At 47.8% G+C, this 22,835-nt stretch overlaps 1 protein-coding gene across 1 annotated transcript; it reads left to right on the top strand.

The window, feature by feature from the left end:
* Window positions 1–11,649: 11,649 nt before the first annotated feature.
* On the top strand, window positions 11,650–21,039 carry G6PC1 (glucose-6-phosphatase catalytic subunit 1). Its single transcript, XM_026512745.4, has 5 exons — window positions 11,650–12,017; window positions 13,952–14,061; window positions 16,335–16,440; window positions 17,275–17,390; window positions 19,367–21,039. Exons 1-5 carry the CDS (start codon window positions 11,788–11,790, stop codon window positions 19,876–19,878), a joined length of 1,074 nt encoding a protein of 357 aa, XP_026368530.1. The 5' UTR covers window positions 11,650–11,787; the 3' UTR covers window positions 19,879–21,039.
* The last annotated feature ends 1,796 nt before the right edge of the window (window positions 21,040–22,835 follow it).

Below are 22,835 nucleotides of genomic sequence, written 5' to 3'. Positions count from 1 at the left end.
GCCCCCACGGAAAGGACCTCGACCAACACACACACACACTATCCATGTGAGCTGGTCTTTTAGTAGCACCTGCTTTGTGTCCCCCACTCCAACACTTGGCCCATGGCTGAAGATTGGCCCCGTTTGCTCCACTCAGGCTCTGCAGGCAGGTATCTGCAGCTTCTGTAGAATTCTTCCTCCTCCTCCCCACATCTGGAGTCTGTGAAGGGAAATCAATTATAAGGCTTTTATCCCAGACACCTGCCCATGGCATGTTCCTCATACTCCTTGACCTTACGTCTGTGGGCCAGAATATGATGGGGGGACTCCCCCTTTCTTAAGGACACTCAAGGAAAGTGATGTCTCAGTCTTTCCTGCTTCTCCCATTGAAACGGAGCCAGTATGGTAGAGACTACCATGGGTGAGCTCATTTCCATCCATTGCCTCACAACAACCTTGAGAAGCAGATATTATTATAACTCCCATTTTACAGATGAGAAAACTAAGATTCAGAGGGATTAAGTAATTGCCCCCAGTCATCTGGCTAGTAAGCAGGGGGCTGGGCTTGAACCCAGGTCTTTGTGGAATTATGTTTCACTGCTTTCTCCTATCCCACTGCTCTTCCTCACTGTGTGGGGCCTGGTTAAAGAATTCAACAAGGTGATGCTTGAGAAGGAGTGTTGAACTTAGCACCTGATCCATGGTAAGTGACCCTGTAAGAACAAAATCAACGCGCAATGGACCAGAGCAGGAATATGCACGGTTGCCTTAAAGCAAAGGCTCTTGACCTTGACTGTGTATTAAATCATTGGTGGAACTTGTAAAACTCCACATACCCAGGCTGTACCTCAGACCAATCACATCCAAATCTCTGAGGGTGAGGCTCAGATATTTGCAGCTTTTAAATGTCCCCCTGGTGACCTCAGACAGCAGTTCAGTTCCAAGCCGGCCAGAGGAGGCTTGATATATAAAGATCTACAAAGAATGTGTCTAAAATATATAAATAATGTATTCATCAAAAGGCACAGAAAAGGGGTATTACAGAGTCTGCCCCGGCAGGACAATCTGACCCTGTCTAGAACAGAGGACCCGGCCCGAGGCTGGACATGTCCAGCCCTGGAGACACATTAGCCACTTGGATGGAGGCACGAGACACCGTCAAACCTAGCTCGTGACCGACAGCTGATCCTTATTCACAGCTCCTTGGGCTACCTTCCCACCACACCTTGGTCATGGGAAGAAAATGGCCAAGTCACTTATATCTCTTGTACATGTGCACAGGAACTTACATCATGTGCACACGAACTCATCGGTATTCTGATAAAAATTGCTTTTGCTTTGACAGTTACTATAAATGAAGATTAGCCTGCAGGTGTTACTTTGATAAATTTAGATCTTCCCTGAAAGATGATCCCCCTGGGTGATCTGATGAACCTGGTTTCTGATTTAGGTCCCTCGCATGGACTGTGGTGAATTCACCAAGAAACCATATGGGGTGTCCTGGAGACATCAGCCAGATTCTCCTGCCACAAACCACCCAGCCTTGCCTGGATTTCACATCTAACTTCCAGAGCAGAAACTCAGTGTAATCAAATTCTCACCTTCCTTCTCTTCTCCTCCTACAGTTTTTCCTTGGCCAACTGATCCTTATAAATCTTCAGAGCTCCTTGGGGGCGCCTGGTTGGCTCAGTCGGTTAAGCATCCGACTCTCGATTTCGGCTCAGGTCATGATATCAGGATCGTGAGATCGAGCCCCACGTCAGGCTCCTCACTGGGTGTGGAATCTGCTTAAGATTCTCCTTCTCCCTCTGCCCCTCCAGCCCTACTCGCACACACCTGCTCTCTCTCTCGCTCTCTCTCTCCCTCTCTAAAAAAATAAAAGTGTAAATAAACCTTCAGAGCTCCTTACTCTCTGCCAGACATGTGAGATCATTCACAAACTGGTTTCAGCAACCCTTGCCATCCTGATGTCCCACACTCCAGATGCCCCAACCGTGTGTCCTTCCCCAGTCCATTCCCATCCACTCACACCTCTGCACCCCTCTCCTTCCTTCTTCTGGTTCCTCCCTCTTCTCCCTTCCTCCCTCCTTCCTCCACTCATTCATCCTCAAATAGCACCCCCTGAGCAAACCTAGTTGCTTTGTTCTCCCTGTTCCCTTGGTACTTTGGACAGAACCCTACGAAAGAGGTTCGTGCACTGAGTTCTAGTTCATTATCTCCATGTATCCTCCCTTCACTCCCCGTCTGAGAGACTGAGCTCTCTGAGGCAAAACCCATGTCCTATTGGCCTCACTGGCCTGGTGCCTACCATGGTGTCATGCTCATTATGGATGCTTAAATACCTCTTTGTTGAAATCTGAACAAACAATAACTGTTGTTATAGTCAAGTAATTCTCTGTCTTGTAAAAAGCCATTTCATATCCAGTTTTCCCTTTTTGACTACCTCAAAAAGAAAGATCTAGGAAAGCCCAAAGATTCCAAGTGAAAAATCACCCTGGCTCTACAGGTTAAGCCAGGACATGGGGCCAAAGGGCGACACTGACACCCTGAGCCTGAGCATTCCCTCTCCAGATGAGACCTGCACCGCTGGAACCATTACCCAGCAAAGGTCACAGGAAGGGGGGAGACGGGACAGAAGGTTTCCAAGTAGGTGGACATTGGCAGATCTGTAAATCAGTTCCCCAAGCTGGGAATTTCCTGAAACAGGAGAGGCCTGGAGCCTGGGATAGACCCAAAGAAGCATGGGGTAGGAGGGTTAGAGGCAGAGGCTGAGCATTGGACCCCCAGATGCTATAGAATTTGGCACACATGTGGGAAAGGGTGTTTGGGAGGCAACATCCTCAATGAGATCATGTTTTTGTCATTCCACAGCATGGTATAGTGTCCATGGTGTGGCTTCTAGAACCAGATTACTGGCATTTGGATCTGGCAAATGTCGCCCTTGGGCAACTTATTTAACTTCCCTGTAGCTCATTTTCTGTACCTGTAAGATGGGGACAGTAATCAAATCTACCTTGGAATTTTTATGAGGATTCAATTAGTTAACACATGTAATTTTCCAAAACCAGTTCTTTTTTTTTTTTTAAGATATTTATTTATTTATGTGACAGAGAGACAGCCAGCGAGAGAGGGAACACAGCAGGGGGAGTGGGAGAGGAAGAAGCAGGCTCATAGCGGAGGAGCCCGATGTGGGACTCGATTCCGGAATGCCGGGATCACGCCCTGAGCCGAAGGCAGACGCTTAACGACTGCGCTACCCAGGCACCCCAAAAACCAGTTCTCGACATATTGTAAATGCTCAATGAATGCTAGTGTTTAATAGTTTATTAACCAGCATCTGCTGGGCGTTTCTGTTACTGCATAACAAACCACCCTGAAACTTAATGACTTCAAATCACAAACCATTTTATTTGCTCATTATTCCATAGGTCAGCTATCTGGGCTGGGCTCAGATGGAAAGTTCTTCTGCTGGAGTCACCCGGGATCACTCCCACAGCCACAGATCTCTGGCAGATGGGCTGGAGCTGGATGGTCTTATTTGGTGTCACTCCCATGTCTGGTGGCTGGGGCTGGCTATCAGGTCACATGCTACAGCAATGAGTGTCAGCAGAACAGCCTTGACTTTTCCCCTTTGTGGCCCAGGGTTCCAACTGCAGCCCCAAAAGGATACGCCCTAGTGAACGAATGCTTTCCAAGCCAAGGCACAAGATCAAGCCCAGATTCAAAGGATGGAGATGTAAATGTCACATGTTGATAGGAAGACAGGCAAAGTCACAATACAAAAGTACAGGTGGCCGTGATGAGAAGAACCGTCACAGTCATCGACACACGCGACCATGCTGGTACTGGATAGACACGCAGAGCTCAGTTCTGAAGGCTGGAAGGGATGTTTTTGTGGCCCTCAGGGCTCAGGATAGCAGGGAAAGGGTTGAGACATATGCAAAGTAACTGTAATGCAAGGTTTGAACATGAGAAGTGCCCCAAGATAGGAACAGTGAAGTGCTAGGGGAGTTCAGGTCCGTGTGACCCTTTACAGCTGAGGAAGGGTGAGCATTAGTGGGATGGGAAGGCTTTATTAGCTTGCCCTTGAACATGGTTAGAATCTGGACACGTAGGGATGGGAAAAATTGTATTCCAGATGGAGGGAAGAGCAAATTTGGGAAAAGCAAGGTGCATCTGGGAAATCCAAACCCATCTAATAAAGAACTAGAGTGAGGGGGGGTCTATCAAGGAGAGATTGGAAACATAAGGCTAGAAAGATAACCTGGGGTCTGATTGTGAGTAAGCTTGAATTTGAACTTCATTCTGGAGGCAATGGGGAGCCACTGGATATTTTTCAGGTGACAAGTGAGAAGAACTGTATTGTAAGAAGGCTCTTTTGCCAGCAGTCTATCGGACGGCTTGGGCTGGCAGCGAGAAGGGCAGTAGGAGATCATTAGGTAAGGGGGTGACTAGCAGGTGTAGGCAGAGAGATTGACAAGGAGCAGCAAGAGTAGAAAATATACAGTCAGAACCCAATGAGGCGGCATCAAGGACGACTCAAAGTTTGCCAGGCTCAGCGCCTGGAGGATGGCAGAGGGAGAGAGGTGTATACAAAGCAAGAAAGTCTGGAGGAGGAACAGGTCCGGAAGGAACTCATGGATTTGGGGAATGTATGGGACATTGAGGTGGTGTCCAAGCAGAGTCCAACATCATGCCATGGGAGGAGGAAGAGGAGAAAGGAGAGGAGAGCTTGCTGGAGCAACACTGAACACAGAGAGGGTGAACATTTCAAGGCAGCTGTCAGAAGTGTCAGATGTGGCCGAAAGATCAAGGATGAAGAAGGATGGGACAAGGCCAACCAGCAGATGTGACAGTGAGAAGGTCATGGCGACTTCCCAGTGGAGCCGAGGAGACTGAGTTTACGCGGGGCTGAGGAGGGAGCAAGAGGCTTCCTGCTTTCTGGAATCCAAGGTTGGAGAAATCCCCTGGACTTCCGGGACTCCAGGGCCACCCTCCTTCCACTTCAGCCCTCCTAAAGTGAAGGAAATCTTTAAAATCCTAAAAATAGAGCAAACACTGTCTTTCCCTTCATCCTAGAGGAGAGAGGCACGCAAGACTCTCCCTGCCTTTGTCCCTCTGTCTCCTGCCTGCTGGCCAGAGATTGGGCACTGTCAGGACTCGTGTCCAGGGAGACAGGCGTTGGCGGGACAGACGGCTGTTTACTTCCTAGCAGAGCCCTGCCGTGTTTTCATAGCTCAGAATAGTTCCTTGGCTTTCTGCAGGCCTGGGGTGGGGGGGCGGCGGGGGAACCTCACTGTTTGTTTTCAGGACAATTCCAGGCCTCACCTCTTCCTCTTTCTCTGCACTGTGGTCCTCTTTTGGGAATTCTCAGAGGGGGTAAGGTGTGGGCTCAGAGGGTCCAAGACTACTGATTTCCTAATTATCTCCCCCCAGCCGGGCTCCGGAAGAGGGAAGGGCTAATAACTGGCTGTACTGCAGGGTGTTTTGGTTGGGACGAAAATGCTGTGGCCATTAAGGAAAGAGTTGATTAAAAGACAGCAGGGCAGAGCTGGGGGAGGAAAAGAGGGGGGAGGAGAGAAGGGGAGGGGACAGCCCCCTCCCCCAATCTAGATCTGGGCTGGTGGCCAGCCTCTGTGTGGGGAGCTCCCTGCCACTGGAGACCCGTGGGGGCTTCCCGGCCCCCGGCCCCCTGGCGCCCCAGCCCCCAGCAGCTCTGGGCTGCCTGCTGGCCACGCTGGTGTCTGGACGGTACCTAGAGGTGGGAGGAAGAGCTGGCTTCACTGAATACTCCTTTGTACTCCGAATTTTTTAAAACTATGTGACTATGTTGCCTTTTTTTTTTTTTTTTAAAGTAATGTCTACACCCAACGTGAGGCTCAGTCCCACCCCGGAGATCGAGACCCCCCCCCCCCCACCTCCGCCTCCACCAACGGAGCCAGCCACGCGTCCCGTGACTATAGAACTTTTGAAAATATTTTAATGGAAAAGATATGAATACATTTATCTTCTCATTCTAGCCATAAGGGATCATTGACTTCTGTTTGATCGTTAGAAGTCGGGCGCCAGCTCGCTGGAGTGACTTTCAAAGGAAAACCAAAGACTCAGGAATGTTAACACAGAACGGAGGGTGACGGTCACCAAGGCATATTTTGTCAAACCCAGATGACTGTAGTGACACACAGCTCTTTAATCTTCCCTCGTAATCTTTTATTTTCCTTTTAAATGCTAGTGATAGTGGTGGGGGAGGGGCGGTCTCTGAAGCTGCCTGCCGGAGGCCTCAGGGTATTTCTGAGAATCTTCTAAGGAAAACCAAGACCCTCCTTCTGCCCCACACCCACCTCTACCCAGCAGCCCCCACCTCACTCCACCTCCCCCCCCCTCAGCCCAGGCTGAGCTCTGGCTGCTGTAGGACTTAGTTTCCCTTCTTTCCTCGGCCCCAATTCTTTCAAAGAATTTCGAAGAATCCATGAGCTGAAGCAAGGAGGGGACGGCAGGTTGGGACTGGATCCTTAGTTTGAGTCACATTTCCTGTCTCACCTCAGACAGCCCCTCTTTGCCTCTGGGGTACAGACCAGAAAAAGCTCAAAATGAGCTTTTGCAAATAGTTCTGACCACTGTTTTGGAGACTGCCTCTGCAGTGCACAGTGGACGAAGTTTAACCCCTGGCAGGAAGGATCAAATGTGACAGCAGGATTGTGTCCTAAGGGCTCGTGTGATTTGGTACCGCCAAAGGGGTTGATGAAGAGCGGGAGGACTGTCCACCATCTGGCGGGGAGGGGGCTGGTTGACCATTTGTGGAAACAGGATATTCTCTGGGGGGAAAAACAGCGTCTTTGGGGAGGACAGTTAGGGAAGATGGGGGGAGACAAAGGAGGGTCCGTCCGTGCTTCCTATAAGGGTTCTCCTTGATCACCCACCAGAGCCTGGGGTGACAGGAGGTAGTGAGCGGGGAGTTCCTCACTGCTGACGATGAAGCAAGTGCCCTCCAGCATTTTTCCGTGGACAAAGTGTCCAGCCCATCCTGAGACAGGAACCATGCTCCCCCCACCTGGTCAATAGCTGCACAGTCCAAGGTCCTGAAGCTGAACTTTCTCACCACGCCAGAGATAAGTCAGCCATTTTCACTGGCTAACAATGATTAACCCCCCTCTCCCTCCACCTGCTGTCCCCAACATGTTTTCGTAAAAAAGAAACTGGGTCACCCGTTGAAAAGGTGACAGTCGTCAATCCAGCCAGTGTCTACTGTCTACCCCTAAACACTTCACCCCCACCGATCACTTGGTAGGGAAAAAAAAAGCAAATAAAGAAATTTTTACAAATAAAACTGGATCTCGTACAGCTTGAGCTCATCCTTTAGAGGGGTGTGCTCTGCTCCAAGCCCTGGCTCGAAGCTGGGGTTTGCATCCCTGCCTCCGTGTGCAGACAAGACCCTCTCTAGCGATGGCCCCTGAGCGAGGCAAACGGCAGCTCCTTTCTCAACAGAACCCAGAGCCCCAAGCAGAATAGAGGACCGGGCTGCAGGTGAAGTCAGAATTTCTTTTTTGGTAAGAAATGCCATTTTTGGATGAGGTGTGTGGCAAATTCTGGCTCCTTTCCCGCTTCACTTTCCTGTCGGCAAATAAACTTGTTCGGGCAAGTGAGTCAGACTTGTTCTTGGAGGAGGAGGTGCCAGGACCAGACTGTACTTTCTGGCCCCTTTCCTTCATGTTCTTCCCAAACCAAGATCCCCAGGCCTCTGAGTTTCTGTTTGTGGAGAAAGTGCCTGAGGAGTGCCCGGGCTAGTGTACCTGTCAAAAACAGAAAAGGGGGGCCTCTATAATTTTCCATCCTTATTGCTTCCCAGACTCAGCTAGTCATCACCCCAGAAGGCGTTAGTAAGTCCTGAGTCATCTCCACTGAGGACAAAATAAGAAGGAACTCATTTATATTTGTACCAATGGATTCAGCTTTAATTTAAGGATTCTCCCGTTGACATCGCCGTGAAAGGCCTGGCCTCCCTGCCCCACTACATTGTCGAGATCCCTGAGGACATGGGGATTTAACTTTGAATCCTCAGAGGGCCAGGAGGGTTAAACGTTTGTCGAGTTAAACTGGAGAACTTCTTGAGGGGGAAGCTGACAGGATTTAGGGGTAAAGATGGAAGCCTGCCTCCGGGAGACCGGTCTCTGAGTGGATTCTCGCCCAAATCTCTAGCAATGGGATGCTTTGTCCACAGTATTTACCTCAAATAGCCACAAGTTCTTTGAGGATCTGAGAACTCTACAATTTCTCTCTTCAGTCAGCTTTCCAGCAGACACAGGTCCTTTGGGGCCTCGTTCTTTTCTGCACACGATAAAAATTTGCTGGAGGCAGCAGGAAGGAGCGGGAGGATGGAAAGGTAAAGACTAGTAAATGGTCTCATGATGTACACAACTGCTCTGACCAAGAGGGTCCCCCTCCCTGGAGGGCAACCTGCCAGAAGGCTGCCCCATATGCCCGGAATGGGTTATCAGCCCCGTTGTGACTCTATCAACGCGAGCCTTCTCCGCGTGGTTCTTCCAGAAGATAGGGCTCTCCACTGGCTCCCCATCTGCTGATCACATGACGGAACCCCGCCCGACTCAGAGGCTCTGGCCCCAAGCAGCCCAGACAGTGGCCTTTGAATATTTTGTCAGAGGATCTGCCTTATTCACCCTGGACTCACCTCAGACCATAAAAAATCCAGTCCCCAGGGATCCCCACATAGTTACTCAATACCTTCAAGGAGGGCTTATCTAGTAGAGGGAAGGGGCCATCTCTTCTGATGGGGCCTCCTACCTGTGGCCTCGCAGTCCTGACAATGCAGAACACCCCCCTCCACACCCCGAGCCCCACCTGCAGCGCCCCCACAGCCACCACCGCCACCATTGCGGCTCTCTAGGCTAGAGGTGGCGGGATGGCGCTGCTTGGAGCAAGAGACAAGATGGTCAAGGGCAGTTGGAGTCCGCTTGAGCTGGGTGGGAGCCCAGGGGAGGTGGGGGTGAGACTGCACATCGCACCTTCTGGATGACATTGTAATCATTTCCAGCATGGAATCTTGTCAACCTTTGCTACCCACTCATTAGCCCTGAGTTTCTTTTCCTTGTCCCCAGTCTACCCCTTACAAGGCAATATGGACTTACTGATGGGAAATCCAAGCTCTAATCTTTAAAAAATGTCCGCCCATCACCTGATTCAGCCCCCTGCTCCCTTCAAGAGGTCTAGGGGACCCAAGTGTGTGAGGCTTTGGTCTCTGCACTGCTACGGGACGATTTCTGCTTGGGCTGGCAGCGTTGTCGCTCGTAACTTGGTATCTGTCACTTTTATCTATTCCTTGTCACATCCATGGCTATAATGAAATCGCATTGACTTCCTGGAGACCATACTGTATATGTACGTATCCGTATGTATATGTATGTGTGTGTATGTGTGTATATATACACACACACACACGTGAAAGAAAGCTCAAAATACAGAAACCCCTCAGGGAGATGCAAATTAAAACCGTAATAAAATATCACCTTACATGGGCGCCTGGCTGGCTCAGTCGGAGAAGCGTATGACTCTTGATCTCAGGGTCATGAGATCAAGCCCCACGTTGGGTTTAGAGATTACTTAATAAACTAATATTTTAAAAAATATATATCACTGTACACCTGTCAGAATGGCTAAAATCAAAAGGACAAGAAATAACGCGTGTTGGCAAGGAGGTGAAGAAGGGACTCTCATGCACTGTGGGAGAGAATGTAAATTAGTACAGTCACTGTGGAAACCGGTATGGAGTTTCCTCAAAAAATTAAAAATAGGAATACCAGGGGTGCTCAGGTGGTTCAGTTGGTTAAGCGTCTGCCTTTGGGGGCGCCTGGGTGGCGCAGTCGTTAGGTGTCTGCCTTCGGCTCAGGGCGTGATCCCGGCGTTAAGGGATCGAGCCCCGCATCAGGCTCCTCGGCTGGGAGCCTGCTTCTTCCTCTCCCACTCCCCCTGCTTGTGTTCCCTCTCTCGCTGGCTGTCTCTATCTCTGTCAAATAAATAAACAAAATCTTTAAAAAAAAAAAAAAGCGTCTGTCTTTGGCTCAGGTCATGATCTCAGGGTCCCGGGATAGAGCCCCACGTTGGGCTCTTTGCTAAGCGGGGAGTCTGCTTCTCCCTCTCCCTCTGCCCCTCCCCCTGCTCCTTCTCTCTCTCTCTCTCTCTCTCTCTCTCTAATAAATAAATAAAATCTTTAAAAAAAATAGAAATACCATATGACCCAGTAATTCCACTTCAGGGCATTTACCCAAAGAAAACAAAAACACTAGTTCAAAGACATATATACACTCCCGTGTTTACTGCAGCATTATTTATAATAGCCAAACTATGGAAGCAACCCGACTATCTATCCACAGATAAATGGACAAAGAAAATACGGTATATAGAGAGATACGAATAGATACACACACACATATACACACAGGAATATTACTCAGTCGTAAAAAAAAAAAAAAAAGGGTGAGCTCTTGCCATTTGTGACAACACAGATGGACCTTGATGGTATTATGCTAAGTGAAATAAGCCAGACTGAGAAAGACAAATATCACATGATTTCCCTTACATGTGGAATCTAAAGAAAACAAAACAAATGAAAATACAGAGAACAAACTGATGGTTGCCGCAGGGAAGGAGGGTGGGGGGATGGGCAAAATGGGTGAAGGGGAGTGGGAGATACAGGCTTCCAGACCTCATGGAATGAATGTCACCGGGATGAATGGTACAGCGGTCGATGATACTGTAATCGGGAATGCTGTAGTCGGAATACAGTCGGTGGCATTGTAAGAGTGTTGTACGGTGACAGATGGCGGCCGCGCTGTGGTGGGCACAACACAACGTATACAGTTGTTGAATCACTATGTTGTACACCTGGAACTCATGTAACATTGTGTTACAGCTACATTCAAATGCATTAAAAAAATACAGAAGTTACATTCAAATGTATTAAAAAATATATACATACAGAAGCCCCTTCCAGAGTCCCCCGGTCACCAATTTGCAGGTGTTTTTATTGAGAACCACATATTCGTTGCACTGTTTTTGCATGAACACACATCATTCTACTGCTTAAACTTGTGTGTTAAAACCCCAAAGGTCCCAACCTGAAGGCCATTAAATGAATGAATCAGTGCTTTCAAAGATGATTATTTTCTGGCCCTAAGAGACACAGAGCCAACACTGGGAAGAGGGTTTGAGCTCCCAGACCAGAAGCACTTCAGAGACCCTCTGCAGTTAAGAAAGGCCCAGCAAAGTGATGGTTCCCAGGATGATAGAACTGACTGTATTTTAAAAGGAATATTCTTTAAAACGCGATAGCTAGAGCACCAAGACTTTTCTTTGTCCTCTAATAAGTGCGCTCGCAGACAGGACATCAGGACCTTTGCAAGAACCATGGCAGATTTAGACTCTGTCCTGTGTCTCTGGCCTGGCTTCGGAGCCAGGAGGGCAGTCCGTGCACTACCCAGCAGCGTGCCCAAGTTAATAATTGGCCCTGCCGAGGACATGGCAGATCAGGCTGTTTTTGTGTGCCTGTTTTTCTATTTTACGTAAATCACCCCGAACATGTTTGCATCAACCTACTGACGATGCACCTTTGATCAATAGATTTTAGACAAAAGTGGTTTTTGAGTCCAAAGATCAGGGCTGGGTTGACCTGCAGACTGCATCCAGGGTGTATAAAAACAGGGGCAAGGCGCAGGCTGATAGCAGAGCGATCACCACCACGTCTGTACTCACTGCAAGGGCTCCACGGAAGGCTGCCTGAGGAGCCAGGGAGTAAGGATGGAGCACGGAATGAATGCTCTTCATGACTTTGGGATCCAGTCCACGCACTACCTCCAGGTCAATTACCGGGACTCCCAGGATTGGTTCATCTTGGTGTCGGTGATCGCAGACCTCAGGAATGCCTTCTACGTCCTCTTCCCCATCTGGTTCCACCTCCGTGAAGCTGTAGGCATCAAGCTCCTCTGGGTAGCTGTGATTGGAGACTGGCTCAACCTCGTCTTTAAGTGGTGAGTAAGAGCCAGACAGAGAGGAGCTCGGCAAGGGAAGAGGCTGGCATTCTCTCTGGAAATGTCTGTCCATCGCAAGTTGCCTTCTCTGTGCTATTCGGGAAGCCACAGGTTACTCCCCTCCCGACCTTGGATCATCTGCTTAAAGAGAAAAGACAGAGAGAACCCTGTCAATGAATTGAAGATACAGGCAAAGCTATTTCATATGGATGGAAGGTTGTAAGCAAAGAAGCAGAGTTTTATTACTTCGCAGCAGAGTAGGGAACATAAAGATAGATGTAGGAAAGCTCATGTATGAAAACAGGAAACACGTAGATAATTTAAAAACCCATTGCATGGGGAAATGAGGAGTAACCCAGAGACCTGGGCTCCAACCCTTGTTCAGCCACCTACCGGCGATATGTCCTGGGCAAGTCAAAGCAACTCTCTGAGTTTCTGTTTTATAATCTGTAAACTTAGGTTATCTCTGGGACCTTAATAATCATTCTAGTTAACATTTACTGCACGTTCAGTAAGTACTAGGCCAAGTGCCAAGCGCTTTGCGGTGGTACCGGTAGTTACTACTATGTAACAGATGAAGAGACAGAGGCATTGAGATAAGCAAGCGCGACGAGATCACATGGCGGTCAGTGCAGAGGCAGCACTCCAGCCCAGGCAGGCTGGTTTCAGAGGCAAGCTTCTTAAGAACTATGTTATAGTCAATGCTGATGAACCGACTCTCTCAGCGGGCAGGAGGAAGCCCTAATTCTAGCGTTTGTCAATTTCCCCTGTGGCTAAATCCCCACTGGGGCCACTTGCAATCTATTGATGGGTCAAGCTTGCAAAAATCCTACATATTTCACAATTGTCAGCCAGTACCATTTGACTGTAGCACGTTACTGGCTTGGCCTCTATTTCTGTGTCTAGAGAATAAAGAGCTTGGGCCAGCTAAGACCTTTACCATCCCTAAACTGTGTATGTCTACTGTCATGTGATTCTGAAGACCCTTCTAGCTCTCGTATTCTTTGGCCATAAAAAATAAACATCTTTTAGTGTCCAAAAAAATAATTGTCATGGGGTTGAGAGGCCCAAAGCATATTGATGTGGTTCTGAAACCTCTGTTGAATAATCTAAGTGTTGTCTGTAATGTCCCCTATTCAACAGCATGACCTGAAAAAGTAAACAGGTGAAGGGTTATTTTAAACATCTGATCTCAGTTGAAGAACCATGAATTTTCTGAGTTGGCGGAGGTCAGAGTTAATGGCTGTCTCCGATTTCCATGAAAAATCACTATTCCATCCCCGGAGGGGCTGACCCTTGACACCGTTTCCACAACGAAAAACATATCTAGTACTTCTAAAGGGGAAGGGGTTTGTCTGAGCTAGATACCCTGTTCCAAGGCAGAGAGGATACAAAGAAAGCAGCGGAAGCTGTCTATGTGCTTACAGAGAGCAATTCTCACGGCAAGGAGGCCTCATCTCCTGAGGGCGCTTGTCCCTGAGTCTAGGGCACATTCTCTGATGTCAGAGGAAACCCAAGACTCCCTGAGACCTGAGGCAAGAGCATAGGGACCTGGCAGGATCTGCAAGTCCAAGTTGCAAACTGTAGCTCTGTATGTGTCCTTCCAGAACAAATTCTTCCTGGGGTTTAAAAAAAGTCACATGGCTTCCGTTAATATGGATTTTTAGGATCTTGGGTTTATTTCTGTTTGAATAAATAATACATTCAAATAGTTTAAAATTCTAAAGTTATATAAAGGACGTACCAAAAAAAGTCTCCCTCCCCACCGCTCTGCAGCCACCCAGGTCCCCTTCTTGGAGGCAGCCAAAGCTAATAGCTTTCTGTTTAGGATCACACAAATCTTCTCCTCATACTACTCTCTCTTCTCAAAGGTGTGGGCTTCGGGCAAAAGGGTTCCTTCAGTAACCCCAGACACGGGTTCTGCTTTTTTACAGGATTCTATTTGGACAGCGTCCATACTGGTGGGTCATGGACACTGATTACTACAACAACAGCTCCGTGCCACTGATAAAGCAGTTTCCAGTCACCTGTGAGACCGGACCCGGTGAGAGTCCCAGCCCCGGCAGAGACAGAAGCTAGATGCACCTTGCATGTCATGGTGGCCACCTGTCAGCAGTCACCGTAGACGAAGCTGTCCTTGAGGGGACAGGAGGAGGTCCACTCCTTCAAGCTTTAGTCATAGTCTTCTATTGGGTACAAATCCATTTCAGCTGAATTCAAGGAGGCCTTCCTGAAAAACACATTACCGCTACTTTAGAAATCTGCCTAATATTTCCAGAACCTAAATTGCTAGTCCAGAGAGGCGAGGTACTCTTAATGGGCAAAGGGCTCATGAGAGTAACTGCATTATGGTCCTTTGTCCAGGGAGTGAAAGCAGGAGAAGCCTAATCCCCTGGCTGTCCTTCTCCAAGGCCTGGCCAAGCAGATGTATCTTCCTGAGCTGCCTGTCCAGTCCCACACCAGGCTTGCGCTTTACTAATTACAACCAGACAGTTCTTGTGTGATCAAACGATAGATGAGATTTCCTTTCTCAGTAGGCAATGGAATAGCCAACCCCTTCACTCACCCTTAATTCTCGGTGCCATCAGCCCTTCCTCAGGGACCCCATCCCTGACTCCCAAGCTAGGGCGTGGCCCTTAGCTATTTGTTCACTTCAGAGCATAGTCATTCATTCAGATGTCATTTGTTGAGCTCCTCCGCCGGGCCACACATGGTTCTAGGTCCTTGGAGTACCTTAGTGAATAAAACAAAGATTGCTGCCCTTGTGCAGCTGAAATTTGAATGGTGTGTGTGGGGGGGGGGGTGTGTGTGTGTGTGTCCACGCACAATATACAAAATCATTGAACTAAAGGTGAAAAGTCTCTATCTGGGATATTGCTAGGGGATGTCCTCTATCCATCATCCATCCATCCATCCATCCATCCATCCATCCATCTTTCCGTCTATAGGATATATAGGATATTAGAAGTAAAATATATAGGATATATATAATATAGCGGATATTAGAGTAAATATATAGGGTATTAGAAGATGATATATATATATAGGAATAAATATATAGGATATGAGGAGTAAATATATATATAGGATATTAGAGTAAAATATATAGGATATTAGAAGATGGTAATGAAGAGAGAGAAGAGGAAGAAGAATAGGAGGAGGAGGTAAGAGCAGAGAAGAGGGAAGAGGGAAGAGGAGGAGGAGGAGGAGGAGAAAAGGAAAGGCAAGGCTTTATCTACGGGATTCCCTGGAAAGCACACTTGGCTGTAGGTTAGCATGCAGGAGGTCATGCTCCCGTGCGTTGCATGGGGGAGTAACGCATTGGAAGGAAGAACAGAAACCAACTGAGCAGGAGAAGTCTAATTCGGATTCGGTCTCAGCCAATCCCACGGGGAGCTCTGAAGCTGGGGATGGCCCTTCAGAGTTGCCCTGAAGTGTGTGAAGAAGATCACAATTTATACCGCAATATAGAGCGGTGATTGGGTGGAGACTGCCCCTGGGGAGAGGGTAGCCCTGATCAAAATGGCTCTCATCAGCCCAGGGCAATGCCGGAAGAAGGCTGAGAGCTGAGGGCCATCCATGACCACATTCTCAACAGCTGGGAAGAGAAGTCCTTCAGTCTAGAAGGGAATCTGGGTGGCACATCTCAAGACCTTCTATCTCTCAGGGTAGAATGATCAGGAAGTATGGGTTGAAGTATTAGGTAGGGTGGTCAGGGTAGGACTCCCTGAGGAGAGATTTGAGCAAAAACTTGAAGGAGGCAAAGAAATTAGCAAGTAAATTTCTGGTAGAAGAGTTCTCTGGCCAGAAAGACCAATAGCTCAAAGACCCTGAGGTGGGAGTATGTTTAAAGGAGAGCAACGAGGCCAGCATGACCAGAAAAGAGTGAACAACAAGAGAGTGGAAGGAGGTGATGGAGGGCAGATTGACTTGCAGTTATACACCCAGTATGCTGATTCTTTGTGTAGTCTCTCAACTGTTAACTGCAAGAGCTGGCACCTTCTCTGGTTTTGCTCACCACTACCCCCAGAGCCTCATACAGTGCTGGGCATGTGGTAGGAGCCCAATAGATCTTTGTTTAATAAATGACTAAATGGGTAAATGGATGGATGGCAGGATGGGTGGATGGATGGATGGATGGATGGATGGATGGATGAAAGGATGGAAAGATGGGTGGTGGATGGACAGATAGTCGGATGGAAGGATGGACGGGTGGATGGATGGATGGATGGATGGATAGAGGACATCCCCTAGCAATATCCCAGATGGAGACTTTTCACCTTTAGTTCATCCATTCATCTCTTCCCTACCCTTTAGGGAGTCCCTCCGGTCATGCCATGGGCACAGCGGGTGTATACTACGTGATGGTCACATCCACCCTCACTATCTTTCGGGGGAAGAAAAAGCCAACCTACAGATTTCGGTAAGAACTCAGCACTGGGGTGCAGGTGGTGGAGGGCAGGAGGTGACTGTCTCTGTAACGGACACACACACACCCCTCGCCCTTCCTCACATTCCCCACAGTTGGCCCACCCCACCTTCGGCTGGTACTGAGCAGAGTTGCGACAATTCTGCGGAGGGCAAACGTGAGAGCCACAAGATGTCAGGGCTGGAAGGGACCTACGAGCGCAACCCCTAACTTGACAGATAAGGAAAGAAGGCCTAACACGGTAAAGGGACTTCTCAAGATCAGATAGTGTAGGACTGGCAGGGTTTAAATAAAAACCCATTTTTTAAAATATTTTATTTATTTACTTGACACAGAGTGAGACAGCGAGAGAGGGAACACAAGCAGGGGGAGTGGGAGAGGGAGAAGCAGGCTTTCTGCTGAGCAAGGAGCCTGACGTGGGGCTCGATCCCAGGACCCCGGGATCATAACCTGAGCCGAAGGCAGACGCCTAATGACTGAACCACCCAGGTGCCCCTAAAAACCCATTTCTATATCAACCAAAGAGTCACCTTGTCCAGGTTCAAAGAACAAAGAAACATAAGATGTTCCCACTACAGAGAATCCAGAGCATGTAGCCAGGGTGCAAATGCTTAATGATCACACATATAAAATAGGGGAGCTTAGCGTTCACACGTGCAAGGGTTCACCACGAGACACGGGCATCGCTGAGCTTTGGAGTACGGGCTTCAATTTACAAAACTTCCACTGACTCTCCCTACGTGCCAGGCTCCGGCGCTCCTGCCAGGGCTGCTCTCCTCGCTAGGGGTGCGCATCTGGGCTCGGTTGTCACCGCCTCTTCTGTTCCAGGTGCTTGAACGTCATTTTGTGGTTGGCATTCTGGGCCGTGCAGCTGAACGTCTGTCTGTCCCGAATCTACCTTGCTGCTCATTTTCCCCATCAGGTTGTTGCTGGAGTCCTATCAGGTATCAGCTGCTTTGGTTCTCTCCCTTCCTGCCCCTCCTGTGCTGAGTCTCCCCAACGGGGACAAAACCCGAGCATGCCACTCGTGTTCTGGGTGTCAGCAATGCTGTTAGCACTTCAGTGGGTTGAAGGTTAAGGGTGGGTGTTCGTTTCTACAGGAGGGCCCAGATCGACACAATTAGATACGTTTCAGAAGATTTGCGATACATCATGTTAACTTACCCAATTGAATTAGCTTGAAATTTCCTTACTTTTCATAGTCTTTATTTCTTACTGGTTTTCAAATGGAAATGGTCCTTAGTTTAGTTGGTTTATTTTTTTTAAGATTTTATTTATTTATTTATTTAAAGAGAGAGTCAGGGAGGGGCAGAAGAACCTCAAAGAGACTCCGCGCTGAGCGTGAAGCCGGACCTGGGGCTCAGTCTCAGGACCCTGAGACCATGACCTGAGCTGAAATCAAGAGTCGGATGCTTAGCTGTCTGAGCCATACCCAGGCACCCCGGCCCTTAGTTTAGTTTTAAGGGAATCCACCAAATTTAGCAAATTAACAGTGTTCTAGAAAAGCTCTTTATTTGGGTAAATTAATTTGCAAACTTACAGTTGGTCTTTCTTATAGGTTCAGAGTTTTGAATACAGTTGAACAATGCAGAGGTTAGGAGCATGGACACCCCACCCCCCCGCCAGGCACTCAAAAACCTGCATGTACCTTTGACTCCCCCAAAACTTAACTACTAACAGCCTACTGTTGGCTGGAAGCCTTACTGAGAACATTAACAGTCGATTAACCCACATTCTGCATGTTATATGTATTATATCCTGTATTCTTACAATAAAGCAAGCGAGAGAAAAGAAAATGTTATTCAGAAAATCAGCAGGAGTAGGGGCACCTGGGTGGTTCAGTCAATTAAGAATCTGTCTTCAGCTCGGGTCATGATCTCGGGGTCCTGGGATCAAGCCCCACATGGGGCTTCCTGCTGAGCGGGGAGTCGGCTTCTCCCTTTGCCCCTCCCTCCTGCTCATGCTACCTCACACTCTCTCTCTCCCTCTCTCTCAAATAGATAAATAAAATCTAAAAAAAGAAAATCAGCAGGAAGAGAAAATATATTTACAGTGCTCTACCATATTTATAAAAAAAAATCTATGTATAAGTGGACCCACCTAGTTCAAACCCATGTTGTCCCAGGGTCAATCAACTGTACTTGTGTTTTCTTAGATCCCATTTATAAGGGGCAGAAAAGACTTAGGTTAAGTGTAAGAGGTACTAGAATACATTGTGGGAGGTGCTAGAATATAAGACCTTAGGGAAATTGTAGACTTTTCCCCCTGGAGATGGGTGAGAGCAGAACACAGTAGCATTACAAGAAGACTGAAGAGTACAAGGGAGATGATGGTTTCATGACAGCCACGAAAATAACACAGCGTTTAGTCCTGGGTGCCATGTTTGAGGAAGAGTCTAGAAGCCATGTTACATGAAAGACCTGAGAATATTTAGGTTAGAGACAGGGATACCTGTCTTCAAACATGCTCTATACAGAAGTTCTAGATTTACAACTTAACTCCTGCAGAAATAACTGAGACCAACAGATGGCATTGGAAGGGGGGCACATTTCAGCTTAGCACAAGGAAGAATTTTTGATAATCAAATCCGTTCAAAGATGAAATGGGCTGCCCAAGTGGGACTGAGCTCTCTCCCCCTGTGGGTATTCAAGTAGAAACATGAGCACCCCCGACAGGAAACATGCGTACAGTGGGAGAATGTATGCAACATGACTCTTCCATCTGAGAGAGTCTATGGCTGAGGACAGGCTGGAGTCGCATAGGGCAATAAACCAGGTGACTCTCTAATCTAGCTTCTGTGATTTAATGCCACATTGGCCGGATGAATGATAGGCCACCCATTGCTCCAACCGCTCCCCCCCCCCCAGCTGAAGGTCCAGAGTCTTCCCTATTTCTCACGGTCATTCTTTCTTCCACGCAGGCATTGCTGTTGCTGAAACTTTCCGCCACACCCAGAGCATCTACAATGCCAGCCTCAGGAAATACTTTCTCATCACCTCCTTCCTGTTTAGTTTTGCCATTGGCTTTTACCTGCTGCTCAAGGGGCTGGGCGTAGACCTCCTGTGGACACTAGAAAAAGCCAAGAGATGGTGTGAGCGGCCGGAATGGGTCCACATTGACACCACGCCCTTTGCCAGCCTCCTCAAGAACTTGGGGACCCTGTTTGGCCTGGGGTTGGCTCTCAACTCCAGCATGTATAGGGAGAGCTGCAAAGGCAGGCTCGGCAAGTGGTCCCCATTCCGCGTCAGCTGCATTGTGGTCTCGCTCATCCTCCTGCACCTCTTTGACTCTTTGAAACCCCCATCCCAAGTTGAGCTGATCTTCTACGCCCTGTCCTTCTGCAAGAGTGCGGCCGTGCCCCTGGCATCTGTCAGCCTCATCCCCTACTTACTTGCCCGCGTCCTGGGCCAGCCGGACAAGAAGTCTTTGTAAGGGGTGTGGAGCCTTCAGTATTCAAAGTCAATGACCGTGCCAACCACTGAGGGTGGCTAGGGTCTCCTGCCAGCCCGTTTTGAGGCCAGAGGTGCTAGGGTCAGCTCAGGCGACCCCTTCCTCCTTTGCAATTCTAATTGTATTGGGTGGGGGCTTTTTTGGAAAAGCTACTAAGGCTAGTTGAGAAAGCCTTATCTGTTAGAAGTTGGGTCGTTCTGGATTTTTCCCTGAAGACTTACTTGTTCTTTTTTGAGATATACAAAAGCAAGACCTCCAGATAGGGCCCACTCACAGTCCCAGGCTGGGGATCTCAACTGAGAATTTTCTACCTGTCCCCATCCTTACACAGAAAAAGGAAAGGAGCAGTGGATTTGATAAAGAAAGAGGGATGATAGCTTAAGGAAGACTTTTTTGTATCCTGCATATCATGCAAATTATGTTACACAATATTTAAATGGCTTTGATTATATTTGAATCTTTAGGTAAGGGACTCTGAATAGTGGGGGACCAACTTAAAGTATAATTAATAGGTAGTTAGTGGGGTAATTCTGCTTCTTATATTTTTCTAATATATATCTATGGTCTTTGCATTTACTAGGATTTCTGAATGGCCCCAGGGACCTAGATTTGTGCTGGGTCAGAGCATTCAGATATAGTCAGCTTCTCCTCTATCACCCTAGATCTTCCTCCTTGTTGGCCCAGCTCTGCTTTCCCTAGAATTTTCCACTGGCTCCACATCCTGCTGGATACCGAGATGCCTAAAGGCAGCTCTGGGTAGTGCTTTTGTATGGTTTCGTTAAGCTCTGAAATCTTGGGCAAAAAGGCCAGGAGAGGCAAGGATTCCTCTCTCCAGAAGGTCACTCCAATGTTACTTTTGATTCCTAGAGGGTAAATATGACTCCTTTCTCTATCCCAAGCCAACCAAGAGCATATTCTCGGAGGAAAAGCCAGCTCTCCCTTGCCTGTTCTTAAGTCTCAGCTGAGTTGCAGAATATGTCTTTTAAAAAAAATGTTTAAGCCTATTTATTTGAGAGCCCTTGTTTTTGCTACTAATTATATAGTTCACCATATATTACCATTCACACCAGCCATCCTGGTCATAACATCTTTGAAAGAAAAATATATATGTGCAGTATTTTATTAAAACAGCATTTTATTTAAGAATGAAGTCTTGCTGATTACTGTATTTTAGATGCAATGCGATCTGAAGGTTCTAATTCTGGCTTCGCTAAATTTCTAGCTCTTTTTCTATTTCCCTAAACAAATAATTTAGTCTCTGTGTACCTATATTTTCCCTTTGGAGAAAGAAAGTCTTGGGCTGGCCAGGAGTGCCAGTGGAGCTGGGGGACCTACAAAGTGTCCACGGGGGCACAGGTAGCATTGAGGGCATCAACACAGGCACAATATCATTGGCCAAGATTGAACATTAGTTACCAGACCACAGGTCAGCATGAGTTGCTCTGACAGATCAAGCTGCAACTTAAAGGCAAATACACGGGGTCATTACCAAACTAAGCAATCAAGGAATGTAAGTCATAGCAGCAGAAAAAGACTGGGTAGACTCTGGATTCCAGGAAGCCGGCATCAGCAAGGCTTGGGGTTATGGTTAAAGAAAGTCTAAACAGAGCAAGTCCCAGCAGCACGGAATGCTCAAGGGAGTTATTGAAGTTTTCTCCCCAAATGATCCATTTCATCCTGGGCGCAGGGCACCACCTCCGAAGGCCTGGACTCTTCAGTGTAACCCTGGATTTATCGAGGACGAGATCTGCTCACTCCCTTCAGAACTTTGGAATGTGTACCTTTGGAAAAGTTGAGTCCTCCTACGGGATTTGGTTGCTTCAGGGGGCACAAGGCCCCTCAGAGACTCTACTGGTCTTCCCAAGGGAGAAGGGAAATGGTCTTGATCTGTCTAAGCTGAGCCCCATTGCTCGGCCTGATCCCCGCCCCCCTCCTTGATGATTTACTTGTTCTCAGGAACCAGGTCCAGGTTTCTTGCAATACGAATCTGGCAGAAAGTGAATAGCGCCCTTGCCCCTAGCAGTTGGTGAGGTTGATAGGGACGCATAATAGACACTGAATACGTCTTCATTTTATGTATTCATTCAGTTAATTCACATAATCCTCCCAACATCTCGGTGAGATGGGAGCTATAATTTATCTGCACACATTACATATGAATAAGAACAGAGGGGGTGGGTATCTTGCCCAGAATGGTGAAGCCAGTTTAAGAACCAAGCAGTCTATGGGGCGCCTGGGTGGCACAGTGGTTAAGCGTCTGCCTTCGGCTCAGGGCGTGATCCCGGCGTTGTGGGATCGAGCCCCACATCAGGCTCCTCTGCTATGAGTCTGCTTCTTCCTCTCCCACTCCCCCTGCTTGTGTTTCCTCTCTCGCTGGCTGTCTCTATCTCTGTCGAATAAATAAAATCATTAAAAAAAAAAAAAAAAAAGAACCAAGCAGTCTGACTCCAGAGTCCAAGCTCCACCCTGTAGCCCCTCACAGGGATGGATGCCAGTAAGACCGGCGGCTCTTTCTCACTGGCTCAGTCAGTGGAGCCCGCGACTCTTGATCTCAGCGTCCTGAGTTCAAGGCCCACTTTGGGTGTGGAGCCTACTTAAAATGAATAAATCATTAAAAAAAAAAAAAAACACCAAAAGACCGGTGGCTGTTTCAAACGATCCTTCAGATGCCAGATACAAATTTAAATTCAGCCCAGAGAGAATTTGTTTTCTTGTGGTCGAAGGAATTAGAAAACTTTGAGTGATCCTCCCAGGGAGTTAGTCTTAGTTTCTAAGTAGGAAGATACAATATTTCAAAGGCAATTTTACAAAATAACTGTTAGAACAGGCATAACCATATTCGTTCAACTTTGGCTCTTGCTTTTCTTTCTTTCAAAAAAAAGAGTTTAAAAGTCATGCTCAGACTATCTGGGTCAGACAGGAAGTAACTACAATGGAGA

The sequence above is a fragment of the Ursus arctos genome, unplaced genomic scaffold, assembly GCF_023065955.2.
Source record: "Ursus arctos isolate Adak ecotype North America unplaced genomic scaffold, UrsArc2.0 scaffold_24, whole genome shotgun sequence".
Lineage (NCBI taxonomy): Eukaryota > Metazoa > Chordata > Mammalia > Carnivora > Ursidae > Ursus > Ursus arctos.
This window is presented reverse-complemented; position numbering and strand designations above follow the sequence as displayed.

Excerpts from the sequence above, each read along its gene's own strand:
- G6PC1 (XM_026512745.4), top strand. The coding sequence starts at position 11,788 with ATGGAGCACGGAATGAATGCTCTTCATGACTTTGGGATCCAGTCCACG. Across the intron at positions 14,062-16,334 it reads CACCTGTGAGACCGGACCCG|GGAGTCCCTCCGGTCATGCC; the intron begins GTGAGAGTCCCA and ends CCTACCCTTTAG. Across the intron at positions 17,391-19,366 it reads TGTTGCTGGAGTCCTATCAG|GCATTGCTGTTGCTGAAACT; the intron begins GTATCAGCTGCT and ends TCTTCCACGCAG.